The sequence below is a fragment of the Talpa occidentalis genome, unplaced genomic scaffold (genome assembly GCF_014898055.3).
Source record: "Talpa occidentalis isolate TD23 unplaced genomic scaffold, MPIMG_talOcc4v2.1 talOcc4.13, whole genome shotgun sequence".
NCBI classification, from domain to species: domain Eukaryota; kingdom Metazoa; phylum Chordata; class Mammalia; order Eulipotyphla; family Talpidae; genus Talpa; species Talpa occidentalis.
In genome coordinates this window covers 20,581,345-20,600,795 of record NW_023601322.1, presented here as the reverse complement: position 1 = coordinate 20,600,795, position 19,451 = coordinate 20,581,345, and the positions used below count along the sequence as shown (strand labels likewise).

The 19,451-nt window shown below is 50.6% G+C and overlaps 1 protein-coding gene and 1 long non-coding RNA gene across 6 annotated transcripts in view; one reads left to right on the top strand and one right to left on the bottom strand.

Annotated features, from left to right (window-relative positions):
- Nucleotides 1-3,699, bottom strand: part of ST8SIA5 (ST8 alpha-N-acetyl-neuraminide alpha-2,8-sialyltransferase 5) — a 63,853-nt gene extending 60,154 nt beyond the window's left edge. For all 3 annotated transcript variants that reach the window (XM_037508570.2, XM_037508572.2, XM_037508573.2), the window contains exon 1: nt 3,560-3,699. In XM_037508570.2, the coding sequence (XP_037364467.1) occupies nt 3,560-3,690 (131 nt within the window). In that variant the 5' untranslated portion in view covers nt 3,691-3,699. The remainder of the gene's footprint in view (nt 1-3,559) is intronic.
- A 3,089-nt stretch (nt 3,700-6,788) lies between these two features.
- LOC119243786 (uncharacterized) lies at nt 6,789-19,232 on the top strand. Of its 3 annotated transcripts, none has more exons than XR_005124823.2 (4): nt 6,789-7,245; nt 16,230-16,353; nt 17,561-17,730; nt 18,535-19,232. It is a non-coding gene; the product is annotated as an uncharacterized LOC119243786 (long non-coding RNA). The 3 variants fall into 3 exon arrangements; XR_005124822.2 differs by having other exon boundaries at nt 18,532-19,232; XR_008551363.1 differs by lacking the exon at nt 6,789-7,245 and adding an exon at nt 12,772-12,874 and having other exon boundaries at nt 18,532-19,232.
- The last annotated feature ends 219 nt before the right edge of the window (nt 19,233-19,451 follow it).

Genomic DNA, 19,451 nt, shown 5'->3' with positions numbered 1-19,451 from the left:
TTTGCTATAGGCGGGTGCATGAGTGAGTGTACACCCTCGGTAAAACTTATTCTTTCCTGTGGAACACCATTATAAAACCTTGAAAAACACTGATTTTGATGGTTGGTGACTCCAGGATCCGCATCGCTAGCCTGGCTGACTCTTCTCCAGCCACAGTTCCAGGGTTCATTTCCAGGGAGGTGCTGGAGAAGCTCCACAAGGCATCGCCTTGTGGTGTCCAAACAGATCTAGACTCCAGTGTGTTAACCTCTCGCCTCGAGAAATTCTCACTTGTTTCCTATTAGTTCTTCACAATCCCACTCCACCTGCGTCACTCTGTCCCGAGCTATAACTGAGCTGCAACGCTGAGTTCGCCAGAATTACTCCATTATCCCTGCGCTTTTACATCTTTGCTCAGGCTGGGCTTCACTTCCTTTCCTTTCACCCCCTCCAGACCTATCGGTCATTCCCTTTTTCCTAGACTCCCTTCAAATGCCTCCATGTGCCTTGAAGCCATCCTGACTCACTATGGCACCGCCCCATCCAGGGGGTCCCCTGGCCACACCTCCAGTGTCCAGCGTGCGGGATGTATCTTTCCATCTTCCCAACAGACCTCGCACTTCCCGGGACCCAGGACTGTGTCCATCTTGCATTGTCCACTTAGCGTGGTGTCCAGCCTATAGTAAATCTTTGGTGAGTATTTTGTTCAATCGAAGCCAAGACTACGAAGGGCAACTTCACAGCTCTGCGTCTTGCTTTTTCCTCCTAATCCGCACAGTGTGTACTTTCTCCAGTAGAGAAAGCCATCTGCACTGTCCCACATTTCCCCCTCCTGGCCATATTTGCAAAACAGCTTCCCAGAGTTGTGATTGCTTTTCATGCCACTTCCTGGTAATACCCACTGTACAGTCCAGGGAGAGGCCGTGGGCCCCAAAACTGAATACACGTCAACTGACATCCCCCACTTTCTTCTAGTAAGTCCCTAATTCGCACTGGAATGGCCTGCTACCTTTGCGCTCCTGAGCCCTTTGTAGCAAACAATGGCGATGTTGCTGAATCCATCAAACCAGCTCAGCACAGAAACAAAGCAGGGCAGCCTTCGGGAGACCCTCACCAACAGTAGATCTGCTCCTGCACCGGCTTCTCCTCACTCTGACCAGGATGTATGAACAGACTTGCTAACCCTTTCCTACAAGGTCAGGACCACCTTCCTTCCTGCTGGCTTTTTTCACGTCACTACTCAAATCTAGGGCCACATGTGGCTTCCAATGGCCAAATGAACTAAGTTCAAACTGTCCTTACCATGCATAAAATGCTCCACTGGGGTCACTGACCCAACATAACATCTGTCCTCTGCTTCCCTACCTCCCCCCAACACCAGCAGGACCAATTTTTTCACTCTGTCTCTTCCAATTATTATCTCTGCATCTGTGCCTACACATCCACGCCTGAGCACACACGCACACCGCTTTCAATCATCCCTTCATTATCCAATATTTACTGAGAACTTACTATGTGCCAAGCACCATAGTTGGATCTCAGGGTGCAGCTGGGAACAAAACAAAGCATTCCTACTTCATGGAGCTTTTTGTCTAGAGCAGGATTGTCCTCCTCAACATTATTGACATTTTGGGCTGGACAGTTCTTCATTGTGGGAGGCAGACTACACATTGCACCATTTTTTTAGCAAGAGCTCACTCAGGTTCCTCCACCTCTTCCAGGCAGTCTTCCCTAACTACTGCAGTGCAGGGGTTCCTCCTCCCTCATTCATTCCTGAGTATCTCATTTGTGGCCATTCTGTGTCCCAGAATAAATCTCCTGAACACCAGGACCACATCATCACCTATTTACAGACCCCACTGCGTTCCATAAGGAGCAAGCAACCAGTTTTGCTTGGTTGGTTGGATTAACCAAGTCCCTGGAGTGAGGCCTGCAAGGTGGCATCTGAGATTTAGAGGGACAGGGTCTCCGTAGGAGGGCAGCTAGGAAGCAATGGGTATCCTGCTGAACTCTGGGCAGCAAGCCCATCCACCCAAGACCAGAGTGGACTTGCCAGAGAAGGCCGTTAGTAGCTCGACTGGCATTCACTGTGGGTACCGATATTCTCGACTATTGACAAGGCAGCTCCTGGCAGTTGCAGCTCTGGGAAGGTGCCACCAGGGTCTAGGAATCCAGAGCCAACCTGTGAGGAACAAGTGCAGCCAGCAGAGGCTAGAGCAGGCCATTTAGGGCACAGCTGTCCTTGCACAGGGCCAGGCCCAGGTTGGGGTGGGCGGCAGTAAGAACAGAGAAGAGAAAAGCCCAATGGGTTCCAGCAAGCCAAGAGCCTCTGGAATCTTTTAAAGCCACCAGCCCCATGCAAACCTCATCAACCGCCTTCAAGTGGGGCAGAACACTCTGGGAAGGTCAGTGGCAGGGGCTGGCTGGAAACAAATGTTCTCCCTAAGGGGTCTGACCAATCCCCATGGAGGGGGAGGGAGAGGAGACAGGCATCAGTCTTCACCAGGGGGTTGCAAATGACTGATCTGGAACCCAAAGGAAAGAGAACAGCTTTATTATTTGGAAGTTTAGAGAAGATAGGCTGTTTATATCTCGAGAGGCTTTTTTTTTTTTTTTCATCAGCCTGGGGGAGGGGCAGTGAGAGCAGGAAGACACTGGCAGCAAAGACCTCCTGCAGAAAAGAGAGGGGGTTTGCTTTCCAAAAGAGGCTCTCCAAATTCTGAAACCAAAGCAGAGTAGCCTGAAGCGTTTTTGCTCAGCCAGCACGGTGGGCAAAAGGAAAGATGGCATTTCGGTGGGTCTTCTGCACACACAGGGGTTGAGGCCGTGACCCCCAAGTTTCGGAGTGACGCCTCCTACTGCTCTTTCTCTTAGAAGAGTTGGCCCGTGAACAGTCGGGGTGGGAGCAGAGGCCCACCAGGGGAGGGTTAACTTCTGCAGCAGCTCTGACCTTCTGCGCAAAGGATGAGCAAGAATCGTGCTTGAGAAGGGGGTCAAGTTAGCAGTTTCACAGATCCAGCGGCTACTGGCTTATAAAAATTCCCGATCCTTGAGTCCTTGTCCGAGTTAGCGATCACCCCACCCGATGCTATGCATCTGCGTGGGGGGAGGGGCAGGAATACACTCCCCTCCCCCCAACGAAAACATCCCCACAAAAGTTCTGGACTAGAGCGGTCATGCTGCCGGGTTTTGATTCCTGCACCCCCGACTCCCAGCCTCCCCTCCAACCGGACAGCTATGGCTCTGCAGATTTGGGGGACACCGATCTGACCCCTGCGGCCGCTCTGGACATTCAAATGGATTTATCACCAGTTTGGTCTCAGGAAATTCCAACCTGTCCCCCATTTTTCACAGCCCAACAAAGTTGTCGGGCCTCTCGGACCCGCGCTGGGCGGGCGCTCTTATCCCGGGGGGAGACACCAGCTCCCCGGCGCCCCGACCCGAGCCTAGCGCGGCGGCGGAGCTACGGGCAGACCCCTCGGTCGCTCACCCCGGGGCCGCCCTGGCGGACGCTGCGGTCGCCCCCTGAGGGCTTGCCCGCGGGCTCCGCGCATCCCCACCCTCGCTGGGACTTTCTCACCTCTTGATGTAGTTCCTGCCGTACAAGATCTGTTGCAGCAAGGTCACCAAGGCGAACGCGCAAATGAAGATGAAGAGCAAAGTTCGGTTTCCCAACAAATCCCGGTTAGCCGAGGGGTCCGCGTAGCGCATCCTGGCGGCCACTCGCGCGCGGCGGGGCGCGCCGGGCTCCGGGCGCCCAGGGGCCCCGGCAATCACGCGTGGGGCAGCGGAGCCCGGGGGGCGCGCGGCAGGCCAGGTGCCTCTAGGCGCCGCCAGGCAGGTGGGGGACTCTATAGGGCAAAGTTTCAGGCTGGCGCGGCGGGCGCAGGGGGTATCCAAACGTCGCCAGCGCCGAGGCGGCGAGCAGGGCAGGAGGAGCTGCAGGGAGCTCGGCCGCGGCCCCCGGCCTTCCTCCCGCTGCCTTTACCCCCGGGCGCCCGTGCCCGGCAGCCAGCGATTTCCCTGCGGAGGGGCGAAGCCAGGTGCAGCGAGCCCGGGGCGGCCCCCTCCTGCCGAGGTGGCGGCCAATGGGGAGCGGAGCCGGGGCGCCGTCCTCCTGCGAGTCGGGGAGCGCCGCGCACCGCCCCCTCCGGTCCGGCGCCCGGCCGCGGGAGCCCGGCGCGGGGCTCTGCCCGAGGGGGCCACGTCCGGCGCTCCGGCCCGCAGCGAGGGCGCACGGAGGTTGGCCTTCGGCTCTGCAGAGGGAGGTGGGGGACTGAACACCCGGCAATCAGGCTAATGACAGGCGGCTGGGGAGGGGGAGGGGTAGAACGGAAAACGCCGGGTGTGAATCGTGGAATTAAAATAAAAAAGGGGGGGGGGTGTTAAGGGGAAGCCGGGGACGCAGAGCTAGGCTTGCTGGAGGGGAGCATTTGCATGCGGCGCGCCGGGCACTGAGTCACCGCCGTGGTCGCGTCCTCGCGCTCTCCCGGAGGTTTCTCCGGAGAAAGCAGAGCAAGGTCAGCCGGGCAGCGCTTCAAGGACGGCGCGCGCGGCTCCTGCATGCTGATGGCCTGCGGGGCTGCCCGCCCGCGCCCTGGGTGTCCAGCTCCCGCGGGGAGGAAATTCGGGGGCTTTCTGCCCTTGCCGCAGGTCTTCCCCTCCCCAACTGCAGCTCGCCGCTGCTCATCAAAGACCTTGTTGTCACCCAGACACTGGGACCTTGTCCCATCGCTGGAACCACTCATAAATCAGGTCAGGCAGCCGGCCACCTTCGGATACGACGGTCTCCAAAAGCTTTAGTAAGTCACCGTGCCTAGAAATGTTTGTTTCAAGAGTGCAAGCTAGGGAAAATAAACAGGTATATAATGCCAAAGTCGTGCGTTTTCAGAGATCCTAACCCCTAAACGCTCGCTCGCCTTTTTTCTCCTATCACCCTCTTCCCCATGTATCAAGCCACCGCCCTGTCATCCCAACCTCTCAGTCCCCCAGTGCTCTCTGCCCTCGCCATAGAGCCCTGCCTGATGAGGTCTAGGAAGCCGTTTCTCACCGCCCTCCAGCCACTGGGGAGGTTCTAGAGCCAGGTCAGGATTTCAACTTGACAGGAACTCAAACGGCAGGAAGAAGAAAAACTTTGATGGGGAAGTGTCCAGACTGCAATACTCTGACCTTGATATTTGGTAGCCTCCTCTTTGAGCTCGAAAGACCACAGATCCCAAGGTTAAATCTCACAGTTGGGGCTGTACCAATAACTTGGAAGTCCTGTTAACTCTCATGGTGGAAGGGGCTCTGTGCTATCTGCAAAGAGTTATGTTTCAAATAAATAGTATACAGGAGGTTGCAAGTCTTTTTTTTTTTTTTTAACCAATTAAAGAAATGACACATAAACAATAGGGCAGCCAATTATTATAATAATCCCTATATTCGTTTCACATCTTCCACATCAAAAAGTACTTGCTCTTGGGCCTCCCCGGTGGCGCAGCGGTTGTGCGCTGGGTTGCGAAGCTGCCCGCGGCCTCTGCGGCGCCGGTTCGATCCCCGGCTGCTCCCCGGCCACCAGAGGAGGGTCCCACATGGCGCGCAGACCTCTCCTGCCGCCCGCTGCTCCCCTCAGCAGTGTACTTCGGTCCTTCTGCCTGCTCTGCTCCCTGCTCTGGCTCTGGTGAATTCTCTCACCCTCCCGCGCTTCTGACTGTACCCAGTGCATGTATAAACAAAACAAACAAACAAATAAATAAATCATAAATAAAAATACATGCCTCTTTAAAATAAAAAAAAAAAAGTACTTGCTCTTGCTTGCAGTATTACTCAGAGTCTCCTAGCCTTTAGCTAACCCATTTTACAGTGGAAAACGCCAAGGCTCTAGTTGCCCGGAGTAACTCACCCGGTAAGAAGTCTTTGGAGTCAGAACCTGGGTCTCTCTCCCACACATCCGGCAGGGCTGGCCACTTGGGAGTGGGGCCAGTGTGATTGTCCCTCACCCCGACCTGTGTCTTAACATGCCCCTCTTGCTGTCGTCCCATTCTTAATGTTTGAAGAAGCAAGCCCCACACTTCACGTTGAACTGGGCACACAAATTAGGTAGTGTGTCCTGCCCACAGGCCCACGTTGACAAGCACTAACATTTCACCTAGTTGGCCCTCACAGAGTTCCTGAGTGTCATCATCCCACTCCAGGCAAGGTGATCTCTTATTTCCTTTCTTTTCCTGCTTATTTTCTACCCCCATCAGGTACCCACTCTGACAGTGAGCTGACTTTGAATAGATACTTCTTTGGCAAAATAAAACAAATCTCTTTTAAAGTAGTGAATCAAAATTATTCTAAAAATGTGCATGCAGCTTGCGGAATTTTCACAAGTTGGACACAAAAACATTATTAGCCCTCAGCACGCTGTTCCTCCCTATTCTGTTATCATGGACTCCAGCGGAGCCACTGTGGACTTCTAATACCGAAGATCAGTGCTTCTGTTAGGGCATTAAAGACTTTATTTCCCTATTTTCTCCCTGAGTTGTACATTTTCCTTATTTCTTTTTCTCTTGTAAATAAACCTTTTATTAACCCTTTTGCGTGTGTCTGTAGTAGAGTATTCATAAGTCCCTTTAAAGCGCGCGGGTGAGGACCCACAGCCAGGAACCCGTTTAATATCGGGGTTGCTCTATAACACTTCCTGTTCTCATGTTTTATACAAATGACACCATACTTCATATATTCTTTTGTGTCTGCCGTCCTTCACTCACCATTAATTGTGAGATCCATCCATGCTGATGTGCTTAGAATTCTTAGACAGAATTCTAAGATGCCCCCAAGATTCTATATCCTCTCCTGTGCAAGCACCTTCTGCCAGTTATTTAACTGAGGTTTAATGTAGGTGCTGCTGTTAATGGGGTTTGCAGAACTAAGCCCCAAATCCGCTGCTTTAAGATAGGGAGGTTATCCTCAGTGGGTCTGATCAACTGAGCCTTGAAAAGGGACCGGGCTTTCCTTGATGAGAGAGATCTGAAGTGTGAGAAGGACTGGCACCAGGCAAATTCTACATTGTTGGCTTTGAAGACCCAGGGGGCCATGGCCTCCAAATGCTGAGAATGGCTTCTGGCTGACAGGCAGCAAGGAAATAGGAGACCTCCGTCCTTCAGCCCCCAAAAAGACCTTGAATTCTGTCCATACCCTAAATGAACTTGGAAGAGGATCCAGAGCTCCAGCTGCTGACACCTTCTTAGCAGAGAACACAAGACTGTGTCCAGATGGAAAACTAGCAACTGTGAGCTGGTGAGTGCGAGCTGTTTTCAGCAGCTGAGTATGAGTTAACTTGTCTCACAGAGATGAAAAACTAACACCTAGCAAGTGTTATAGTTTAGACAGTTGATCATTTATAGGTACAGTTGCAGTTTATACCATCTGTGTAGTGTGCCTTGTTAGACTGTAACACAACTTATTGATCCATTCTACTCTTGATGGACATCTGGGGGTGGGGGTGCTGCCATGAACCTTCAGGCTATGTCTTTTTTTTTTTTTGAGATTTATTTTTATTTTATCTATTTTTATATTTTGTTTTTATTTTTAAGATTTATTTATTTTATGAAATACGCTGCTGAGGGGAGCAGCAGGTGAGACAGGTGAGGTCTGCTGTGCCATGAGGGTTAGGTCCCTGGCTGGGAATGGAACTCATGCCGCAATGGCTGGCGATAGCTTGATAGCACCAATACTTTATCCCCAACACCAGAGACCCCCAGACTGTACCTTTTAGTGAACATGAGCATGCTGCTGGGTGTTGGCCTTTCAGAGTGAATCTGCTGGGTCATACAGTATATATATATACGCATGTTCAGCTTTAGTGACTACTGCCAAACCATTTTCCAGAGGGGTAAGTTATTTTTTATAGTTATTTTATTCACATTTGCTATAACCTAATAAGAAGAGTCCCCATTGGAGCTGACACAAAGATAACTGATTCATAGCAAGAAACCCATCAGGCCAAGAGCCAAATAAGTTAGGGAAAGCCACACCTGTACCCCCGAGGTGCCAGCTCTTCTGGTCAGGTCAGTAGCAGGGACAGGGACTGGGGCTGACATTTGCCCCTTTGAAACTCCATGACTGGACTCTGGGTGGGAGTGTGTGTGGATTGCTTGACACTACAAGTGACCACGGCTTGTTGGCGCCCCTCCGCTGACACTGCTCTTCTAATCCTAATGCCTTTTCAACCTGACTGTCTTCACAGCAAGTCCAACACGCACACAGACACAGCATCGGGGTGGACTCAGACTGAGGAGCTCAGCAGGTGGAGTTCCGAAGGCCCTGCTGGCGCTCTTCTCATGGAGCTTGCTTCCATTTTAAGCTGAATTGGTATTCTGATTGTAGAATTGCAGCAAACACTCAGAAGGCCTTGCAAACAAAAGAGTAAACACATGGGTAACTGATCACTCTGCCAGATTCAGTGAACACCATTTTTATATCCTAATTGCCAGGAATGGGGACAGCTGCATCATTGTTTAAAACACACACTCACGCACAATTAAGCCAGGAACGAATGTCAACACTGGCACAATCTGCTAAATTACTGATAACTGATGGGCATTACTCATGCTGCGAGCATTGTCTCCAATAGAAAATGGAAAGATTCCTTTTAAAAAAGACCTCAGAGGCTTCTACGGGCTTAAGAAAGCCGGGGTGTGTATCATACAGCACAACTGCAACCTGCCAGATTATGTAAGTGACATTCCTCCCATGTGTTCAAGGAGTTTGTGATAAGTACATGCTGTTCTTGTGCCTCTTTAGATCTGTGTTAACAAGGCAGGCTTGCAGAGGCTGATTCCTGGTTTGGGGATACTCTGTGATCAGGGTGTCTTGCAGCCAGGTGAGCAGAAATGCCCAGTGATAACCCTGGAATCCAAAGAGCTGAGGTTTAAACGGTCAGCTGTAAACACTGGCCATCAGCAGCCTTGTTTTCAATAAATTACTATTATAGACTAGAACCATGATTTAAATCCCTTGTTCAGTTCCCTTATGAAGTATGACTTGTATTCTAAATAACTTATTGAATAATCTTGAACCTGGCTATGATGGCCTTCAGATCTGCAACCTGAGAAACATCTTCCTCCTGTCTTAGCACTGCCTCCCAGGTATTCCTCTCCTGCATCTGCCTCAAGTTATCCAGTTTTTACCAAAGGGTAGAGACATTGTCATCACCATCATCATCATCATCTTGTCAGCATCATGCTGTGCAAGAAGATGCAGTTCCACCTTTGACCTGTCACGCTTTTACAGTGTGGCCAGAAACAGCTACACTCTCTATAATAAAAAGACACAGACCACAGGGCCTCCCCGGTGGCGCAGCGGTTGAGTGCTGGGTTGCAAAGCTGTCCGCAGCCTGTGCAGCGCCGGTTTGATCCCCGGCTGCTCCCCGGCCACCAGGCGAGGGTCCCACATGGCACGCAGACCTCTCCTGCCGCCCGCTGCTCCCCTCAGCAGTGTACTTCGGTCCTTCTGCCTGTTCTGTTCCCCGCTCTGGCTCTGGTGAATTCTCTCACCCTCCCGTGCTTCTGACTGTACCCAGTGCTTGTATAAATAAATAAATAGGGCCTCCCAGGTGGCGCAGCAGTTGAGCGCCGGGTTGCGAGGCTGCCTGCAGCCTCTGCGGCGCCGGTTCAATCCCCGGCTGCTCCCCAGCCACCGGAGGAGGGTCCCGCATGGCACGCAGACCTCTCCTGCCGCCCGCTGCTCCCCTCAGCAGTGTACTTCGGTCCTTCTGCCTGCTCTGCTCCCCGCTCTGGCTCTGGTGAATTCTCACCCTCCCCCACTTCTGACTGTACCCAGTGCTTGTATAAATAAATAAATAAATCTTAAAAAAAAAAATAAAAAAAAATAAATAAATCTTTAAAAAACAAAGTCAAAAAAAAAAAAAAAGACACAGACCACATTTCCATGACTTGGTGACCAAAGTGGACCTGGAATGTCCTTTCGCACCTTAAAGGGCCAGCCCTGGGGTAGAAGCACTGGGATCAGCTTCTCCCCTTTGAGGAAGAGCACTGACACATTCAACTCAGAGAATACGTTTCATTTCCAATCCAGACACACGCTTTGTGGTCTGTACTTGACACCGCAAGTGACCACAGCCGTCGGCGCCCCTCTGCTGACACTGCTCTTCTAATCCTAACGCCTTTTCAACCTGGCTGTCTTCACAGCAAGTCCAACACGCGCACAGACACAGTATCGGGGCGGACTCAGACCGAGGAGCTCAGCAGGTAGAGCTGAGCTATTATTTAGATTTTCAAGAGAATTCCCTATAAATATAGATGCTTAAAACTATCTAGCATTCCTGAGGAACCTGAGAAAAAGGATGAGTATTTCACTATGGTCATCTACTTCTAAAGCACCAGGAGAGGTTTCCCATTCTAAGACCATGGTTGCAGTCAAGCACCTATCATTTAACCGCACTTCTATCTTCTAGAAGCTCCAGGCATTCTGGAGGTGTGACGGGAGTGTCTGTCTACTCTGTGTTAGATGTTCCCAGGGAAATGGGAATCAGTAATTCATAGTCTGTGCCCTTAAAGGAGTTTGCAGTCAGGGCCTCCACTGGTGGCGCAGGTGGTTGAGCACCTCACTGTGAAGCTGTCCTCAGCCTTTGCAGCGCCGGTTCAATCCCAGCCAGCCGGCGAGGGTCCCACATGGCGAGACAGATCTCTCCTGTCTTGCCCGCTGCTCCCCTCAGTAGTGCATTTCGTCAGTCTGCCTGTTCTGTTCCCCGCTCTGTCTCTGGTGAATCCTCTCACCCTCCCGCACATCTGGCCTGTGCCCTGGTTCTTGTATAAAATAAATAAATAATTTTTTTTTTTTAAAAAGGAGTTTGCAGTCAGTGAGGAAGACACAGATAATGCCCTCTAGTAGGATAAGTATGCTTTTAACCCAAATTGGGGGGTGGCAGGGGTGGGAGGGCATGGGGAGGAAGGTTGAAGGGCAAGGAGGGTTTCCAGAGGAGGCTGTGTTTGACCTAACTGGGACAGGGAGCTCATCCAGGTAAAGGAGTGGGGCCAGGGCTGCTGGGCACAGGAGAAATGTGGGCAAAGGCTGGCAGCAGGAGACGTGGCAGAGCTGGCTCAGCTTGGCTGGAGAGATGAGGCTGGGTGGGTGGGCAGGAGCCAAGTCTCCATGGGATTTTATCCACAGAGCCATTGCAAGGATTGAAGTAGAGGAGTGATATGATCAGATTTGCATTTTAGATAAATCAATATGCGGGTTGGAGGAGAACATTTGAGGGAGAAATGCCAGCAAAGGCATGGATATAACAGCTTATCTTTCTCCTCACTGACAGCATCAGACCCCTCCCTGCTGCCACAGCCCCTACACATACACCCCATGGGCAGGCAGCCCCACCCCGATCTCTCACTGTACCAACTTGAGGACGAACTCTCTGCCTCCTTCCAGGGGAGCAGGCAAGAAGCAGAGGCATAGGACTATTGCTTCATGAAAGCTGTCAAGTATTAAGTGCTTCATTATTCATTTGATATTTATGGAAATTGGTTAAACAGGAACAGGGCTAGCCCAGCTCACTCTGGGACATCAGGGTGCTTGTCTCTGGAACACCCTTTTTGCCACTTTCTTGGGTTCCCTCTGCTCCACAGTTTCCTGGCACAAAAACATTGTCTCCCCCCTACCCCTTTTAGAACTCTGCTCTAGGAAAAGATTCTGAGCTTTCATTTATATACTACGGTTCCTGATGGAGAGAATTTTAACCGGAGCCTCATCTGTGCTACAATAATGCACATTCAAACAACACTCGGAGCACTGTCAAGAGATCTCCCGGTGACCTTCACCTCCACCGCATCCTCACATGTGTTCAGTGCAACCTGGTGGGCAGAGAGCTTTCTGCAGGAACTAGTAACTGATTTTATAATAGGAATTCGTGAAAACAGGGTTCATTTTAAAGAATGTTTTTTGTCATTCAATGTTGTTAATACTTATATATGAAAACAAGATGGGTGTATTCTGCCTGAACGCCCTGAAAACAGAACATTGGCCTCGAGTGCAGCCACCACCATGACAGGTCAGCCTTGCAACGTTGTGGGTTTGCCTTGTAGACACTGCTGTACACCAGGAGCCAGCAAACTTTTTCTGGGAGGCCAGGTAGTAAATACTGTAGGTTTTGTTGGCTACAGTTTCTGGTGCATGCAATGCTGCTGTTACAGTGCGAAAATATAAACAATACAGAAACGAATGGGTGTGACCAGAATTGGCTGTAGTTTGCCAACCCCTGAGCCACACCATGTGACATATGCAGCCCCATGCAAACAGTCCGACCCCACTGATCTAAAGAGTCACCGTAGAAGGCATGTTCCTCGGTCCAGGCATTATGTCTACAAAGGTCTGGTAAATTGCAACATGTTCATCTGGTATTCACCATCAACATGTTAGAGCAGATTCATTTATCTTTCAAGTGCAGCTTAGACATCACAGGATGACATTTCCATGCATAATTTGCCCTTGAACTTTGACTGAGTCATAAATACATCACCCTGATCACTAGGGATGGCTAAGTATGAATATGGAGTGTTTGGTGAGACTCCATATCACTTCTGGAGACAATGATTTCTTACGTCTTTTTGGTAAGTATGTCAGTTAGGATCTCCTGCCAAAGTAGCAGAAACCCTGGAGAAATGTGTTATCTCGCATATCAGAAAAACCTGGGTTTTTTCTCGCATATCAGAAAAACCTGGGTTCTAGAAGCACTGGTCAGGCAATTGTGGGCCCACAATTGCCTGACCAGTGCTTCTAGAACCCAGGTTCTTCCATCCTCTGCTCTTTCATCCAGAGCACAGCCTTCTTCCTAAGAGTGAACATCCTCATGGTCATATGATGGTTTATTGCCAACAGTAATTGAGCCAAAAGGGAAGAGAGGAGGAAGGTGAGAGGAAGCGGGGGAGAGGGAAATGGAGAGGCCTCTTCAATTTGGGCTCAATAGAAATCACCAGACACTGACTGCTTCATGGCTGGGTCCCTGAGCCCATCACAGACGAAGGGGTATATATTATAGTTGACTTAGTTAACGAAGAAGCCTCCCTAGGAGTTGGAGTCAATTCCAGAAACCACATTGCTGCCACACAGATGGATATGCAATGGATGTTGAGGCGTCACCCTCGTATCCTCCACCATCAAAAGCAGCATTTTTTCTATACTTATGTTTCCCCTTTACTCCTTTTAATGGAAGAGTTTCTGTCATCAAGTAGTGTTGGTTGATACAGAGAAACTGGAGAGTTGGGTGCTCTTTCCCTCCATCCCAGAAATAGGGATTTCAGAACCATGTACAGCATCATCCGCGGCCCTGTCTCCTGCCTTGCCCCTCAAACATAGGTGTGTACACACACCCTGGTTTGCTGGTACCAGCACCATGACTATAACCACCCAACTCGTAGTAAAAGAAGCCAGGCAGCAGGTCACCCGACTTACAAGTGTGGAAACAGATTATACTTGTCTGAACACCTTGGTGTCTGGCTAAAGGCTGTGACAAGGCTGGAGAAAATGGCTCACAGTGTCCTGGAGCACAGGAGGGGCTGCGGGAAGATGAACGACTTCAGCATGAGCACTCAGGAGGAGACATGAATTGGGTCACAGCCCTGGGAGCCAAGGAAAGACAATTTCTTTCTTCCAACTCACTCATGTCTTCATGTGTAAAATGGAAAACATAATACCTATCCCTCCAGGTAGGAGTTTGTGAAGATGCAGCGTAAGAATGTAGGAACATTTTGTAAACTGTAAAGCTCTGTGACTCTCCGGTTGGCAGCATCCTTCACTGTGCCCTGAGATGGAGAGATTGCTCAAATGTTGAGTCGCTGCAACGTGTGAAGTGATCAGAGGCCCTCGGTGGCCCCCACCTCCCCATCAACATGGAACTACTCCAAGTGCCCAGGGTATCTGCTGAGACCCTCCAGCATCCTCACAAGAGCCAAGACCAGGCTCTGCCCCTTCCCACCAAAGTTTACCAACCTCGAGTCTCCCTCCCCCACTACACACCTCTGGAACTAACCTGAGGAAATGTGGACTCATGGAAAAAGTATGGTGTCAAGAGTCAGAAACCGGAATTCTGTCTAGTTCAACCACTAACCAACCATCTGAACTCAGACTCGACTACCCTGTTGGCAACCTCAGACTCTTGGCCTATAAAATTAAAGAGAACTGTGGTTTTCTAACTTTTTTCAGCAACAAAACACTGGTTTCAAAGAAAAAGTATGCCCTGTGTCCTCCATACTCCCCCAGCCAACTTCTCTGCCTCAATAGCAGGCCCCGAGGCACCATTACGGGATGCAAGGGCTTGCTGAGGCATAGTTTGAAAACTATTGGAGTCAATGATCCCCCAGGTCCCCATTCATCATTAAATTTCTCAGATAAATGGTTTCATGCCAGCATGAGAAATAATATAATATAGCTCCCCAATCCAGAATTCTCATAGCTGCATAGTCTTATGAATTAATATGGAAAGATGGAATTTCAGGCACTATGAATATGAAACAGGTAATTGGAAGACTACCTGGGCCCTCTAAATCATACCACTTGGGTTATCCATTCAGCTCTTATGCAGGGCCTAATCTCTTGAAGTTAATGGCATTTTTCAGGACAATGAACATCTTCTTGGTTTCCCAGCTGGGGGCCTGTCAAAGGGCCCATGAAGTCCAAGGAGAGCAATGAATGGACATTATGTCTTTCATGGGAGTATATGAATTCCAATTAGTTTCAACGTGCAGGGACAGAAACCCCCATGTGACAAGACAATAAATATACACATTTTTTCCTCTCTGTTATGGAACAATCAAGGGCCAGGAGAATGACTCCATTCTTTGAAGAAGTAGGCTCCTTCTAGCTCATTACCCTGATATCTCAAGGATGTAGTTCTTATCCTCATGTTGCAAGGTGGACACCAGAGCTCCAGCCGTCACATCTAAAATCTGGTTAACAAGATGGAGGACAAGATAAAGAAAGATGCACCTCTCTCCCTTTAAAGACAGTCCCCAAAGTCTCACATAATACTTTTGCTCACTTCTCATTGGCTAACTTGGGTCAGAGGCTGTTCAGTAAGGGAGGTTAAGGAAAAAGTCTCCTAGCTGGGCAGGAGAAGGAAGGAAAGAGGAGGGCCTCTGTCCAATGGTAGGTTCCATGTCAAGAGTTAGTCAGCCGGGCCTCCCCGGTGGCGCAGCAGTTGAGCGCTGGGTTGCGAAGCTGCCCGCAGCCTCTGCGGCGCCGGTTCGATCCCTGGCTGCTCCCCGGCCACTGGAGGAGGGTCCCGCATGGCACGCAGACCTCTCCTGCCGCCTGCTGCTCCCCTCAGCAGTGTACTTCGGTCCTTCTGCCTGCTCTGCTCCCCGCTCTGGTTCTGGTGAATTCTCTCACCCTCCCACACTTCTAACTGTACCCAGTGCTTGTATAAACAAAACGAACAAATAAATAAATAAATAAATAAAGCATGCCTCTATAAAAAAAAAGAGTCAGCCAGAAAGAAGGGTCACAATTCCCAGAATTTTGGCTCTGTATGCTGATCCAGACTCAGGGAATTTAATCTGGATATATTCACATCCTTAAACACAACTTTTAATGTCACTTGAACGGCTGCAGATGAGGGCTGCATAACTAATAGTGAGTATGAACTTTAAAAACACATTTGGACTCAATAGATCTTGCTATAAAATTCCTATTTTCTTTAACCTTTTAAGAAAGTATAACATATGTGTAGACAAGTGCACAAATCATGGTGGACAGCCCTAAGAATTAGCATAAAGACATCCATGTAACGACCATTAAGAAAAACAAAGACAGGACCTACCCCTCCCCTCAGAACACAACGGGTGCTCCTCTCAACCTAAGGCGCCCCTCTAGCACACTTTCCTTTCTCCACCTTCCTTCCTAACACTGTCCTGTCCCCACCTTCTCTTCCCAGCCCTCTCACCTACCCGGTGAGAGGTAGACCTTTCCGAGAATGTTTCATCTTCTAAACAGAGGGAACAGCATGAGCTTCAGAGTCAGACTTACCAGCATGTGGCTCTCATCCCTCTCTCTAGAGCTTTGTGCAGCTGAGCGGGAGAGTGCCGTCTGCGACTCCTACCCAAGCACTGTCCCCAAGGCCAAACCCGCAGCTTCTTGTCCTTCCCACAGTACCCGTTGCATGCCGGGCCTTCCCTGTGCGGTAGCCTGTGACAGTCACTGCATTTTCATTTTCATTCTTTGACTTTGAAAAGGTCCACAAAACAACATTCATTATTTCCATTTCACAGATTGACACCAGAGGCCCAGCCAGGTCAAAGGGCTCGCCCGGTGTCACAACAGTGGCACAATGAAGCTGACTCTACAGCTGGGCCAGTGTGTGAGCTGGCACTGCACCTCCTGAGACCAGGGAGGGTAAGCAGACCTGCCCCCGGCCTGTGGCCATCCAGATTCACCATCACCCACACCAATGCATGTGTCAGCCTATCCAGAAATTTTGCTAAACAGACAAACAGATGCTAACTTTATGGCACCTGCTAATAAGAACAACTCCCTCCCCAAGATTGGGTTCCAGTGGTGCCCGATAATACAGCAGACACCAATGAGCAGAGAGCATGGCACGTGTGGGACCCTCCAGGACCAGACAGAATGTCAGTACTAAGGCAGCTTCCGCAGCTAGGCAGGGGACAAGCCTGGAGTTGGAAACAAGACCCCTCGCAGAATGAGCAGTGAGTCAAAGTCAGGACCCATCCTGCCCACGTCAGCAAATCTGGGGCAATTCATGCCCTCACCCAACAAATACACTGGACAATGACCCCATTCAGGCTGGGAGGTCATAGGCCTGTGTGGTTAGGGGTTCAGAGGAGAACTCCCCTCTTCCCAAAATGTTCAGGCATTTATTAAGAAGGGGGTCAGGTCTTTCTCTGTATTAGGAACATAAGACTGACAAGCAAATGACCCAAGGGGAGATGCTAGGGATGCCTCCTGGAGGAGAGCCTTCCCTGAGAGGTGGCTTGGCCAAGGAAGAGAAGTTTGGTGCTATGGTTTCTGGAAGCCTCTCTTGTTCATCTTCACTCCTGATCTTGTTCCATGCTGTTTACCTTCTCCACCACGCTCCGTGAAAGGGCAGCATCGACGGCACCAAGTGCCTGCTGGATGCTAGGTGCTGTTCAGCGCTTCCCTTGCACATTCATTTCATTTCCATGGTCTTATGAGGTAGGAGCTACTTTGCCCACATGCATGAGGATGCAGCATCTGAGGTGACACAGCTAAGTCAGAGGTGGAAATGGAAACTGAACCAGGCCATGGGGTTCCAGATCCCACCCTTTTGCTTCCACCAAAGTCTAACTCCCAGTGCAGGGCCCGCCCACCTCTGCGCAGGCTGTCCCCATTCCTGGACAAGGCCCTTGTCCTTGCTTGCACATGCCTCCTGCCAATTACTCCAATACCCAATCACTCTCCTGAAGTTGAAACCATAGTGGTCACCATGGTCACTGCAAGAACAGCAGGGCAGGCTTACAACGTTTTCCTTTTGGGCAAGGAAAACAGAAACTTGATTTTTCATAAGTGGACAAGTTGTGTTTCCGAGCACAGGCTGAGAAACGTGTTTCTTGTTCTCAAGGTGCTGAATGAAAACAGCCATGGAAGACAGAACCCTAGGAGGTGGGGTTAGAAGGACCACATTGGGAAGCACGGGGAGCTCTGCCTACTGCCATTCCGGATCCAAATCCGAGTTACACCGTGACTTAGCAGAGAGCAACCAGTCAGACTCTACCAGCTCGCACCTTCTGGGTTTGTTCTTCAACCCCATAAATACTGCCCAAAGCCCACCCCCAGGGAGACTGATTCGACAGTCTTCACCCCAGTCTCCCTCCAGGTGACCCCACCTTACACTGGCTCTTTTCTCAAAAGCTGGTGGCACGGGCTTTGGCTTCTGTGCCATCGGGCAATGGGCCCACGTTCCACAAAATACTCTCCCACCCTGTTCCTGGCAGGTCTTGCCTCTGTCCTCCCTCTCATCTGTAGGACCTGCCTTTCATTCCTCTGAGGCTGCTCCAGCTCCCGCCAGGGAGCAGAGCTCCCCTCTCCCTGAATCCGGGCCCCAGCACAGCAGCGTGGAGGGCACAGTCGAGAGAAACGGTGCACGCTCAGGCGCTACCAAGCAGCAGCTCAGTCTGTCTGCTCGGCCGCCCCCATGTGTTTTCACCGGAGCCGCCAAAGCTTCCTCACAGGGGCACCTGGGGGAGATGGGAGCTGACAGGATTATTTCAGGGACAGCGCCCCCCACCCCAGCAGCCCTTTAGTTCTTCCTCATAACAGCTGACGGACCTCTGAACAAACAGCAGTGGCCCCTGAAGAAACCAGACCCTGTCAGCTCCATCAGCCCAGGCCCTCCAGTCACTGTGCTTGGTCGCCACGGGCACATGGGCGTCAGGAACACCATCTGGGGGAAAATGATGCGACAGGGCGTGCTACTGCCTCCCCACCTTGGGTGGGGGGAGGGTTCTTTTTTTTTTTTTTTTAATTGCATTACAAGGCTACCTCGTTCTAGCCACTATTCCCTTTCCATCTTACATGTCCCCTGTCTCTCAGCAGGTGCCTCCACACAGCAATGTAACATGTGAAAGCCTCGCTGCTGGCCATAAGCCACCCTTCCGCCTTTCTGTGCCTTCGGGTTAATGTCTCTCCTTTTCACTGCCAGCATTTTGGAAAGCACAGTCGACATCACTGCCTCCACTGACCACCTTGTTCTCTGAATTCTGGCACTCTTTGGACTTCAAGGTGAAAATTCTGGCAGTGAAATTCTCATCGCCAAATCCATGGCTCTTTGATGGGTCCCATCTTGCCAAGTCTTTCCTACTCAATGTCGATTACCATCCCTGATCCCTGTCATTCCTCCTACCTCATATAATTGAAGTCACATCACTGTGAGTCTTTCCCTTTTTTTTTTTTTTAATGTGTCCATATTCTTAGGGGAAAAAGTGCCTCTGCATTCCTGGCTGCCTGTGAGGGACACTCTGGTGCAGGTGGCCCTTGGCTTTGGCCCTCCTTCAAAAATGGAGGGGAAACCACAGAAGTGCTGGTTCAAATCCCTTCCAAGGCCTCTGGCTCAAAGCCTCAGTCCCCAGGTGCGTGGGGGCTGCTGGCTGAGGGCTCACACTGTCCTGGGGCCCCAGTGGCATCCACCCTCCTCCGCTCCCATCGGGGTTAAGGAAGGCTGGGGTCCGGAAACTGCTCAGCAGCTAAGGGGTTCCTACTTAGTGTGAAAAGTCTGCCTTAGAGGTTGCTATAAAAAGGAGCAAAAATAACAGATGTGCCTCTTCGTCTGTCTTTATGTTCCCTGTTTCATTTATCACACACATCTCACAATAGCTACTCATTTTCACATTTTCCTCAGTCACTTCCTCCCTCCAACGTGAATTACTTAAAATAACAATCACCATGAAGGGTCAGCCTTGTAGCCTGCAAAGCAGGCAGCTGCTCCAGGTTAAGGCCTGTGTCCACAAATGCCT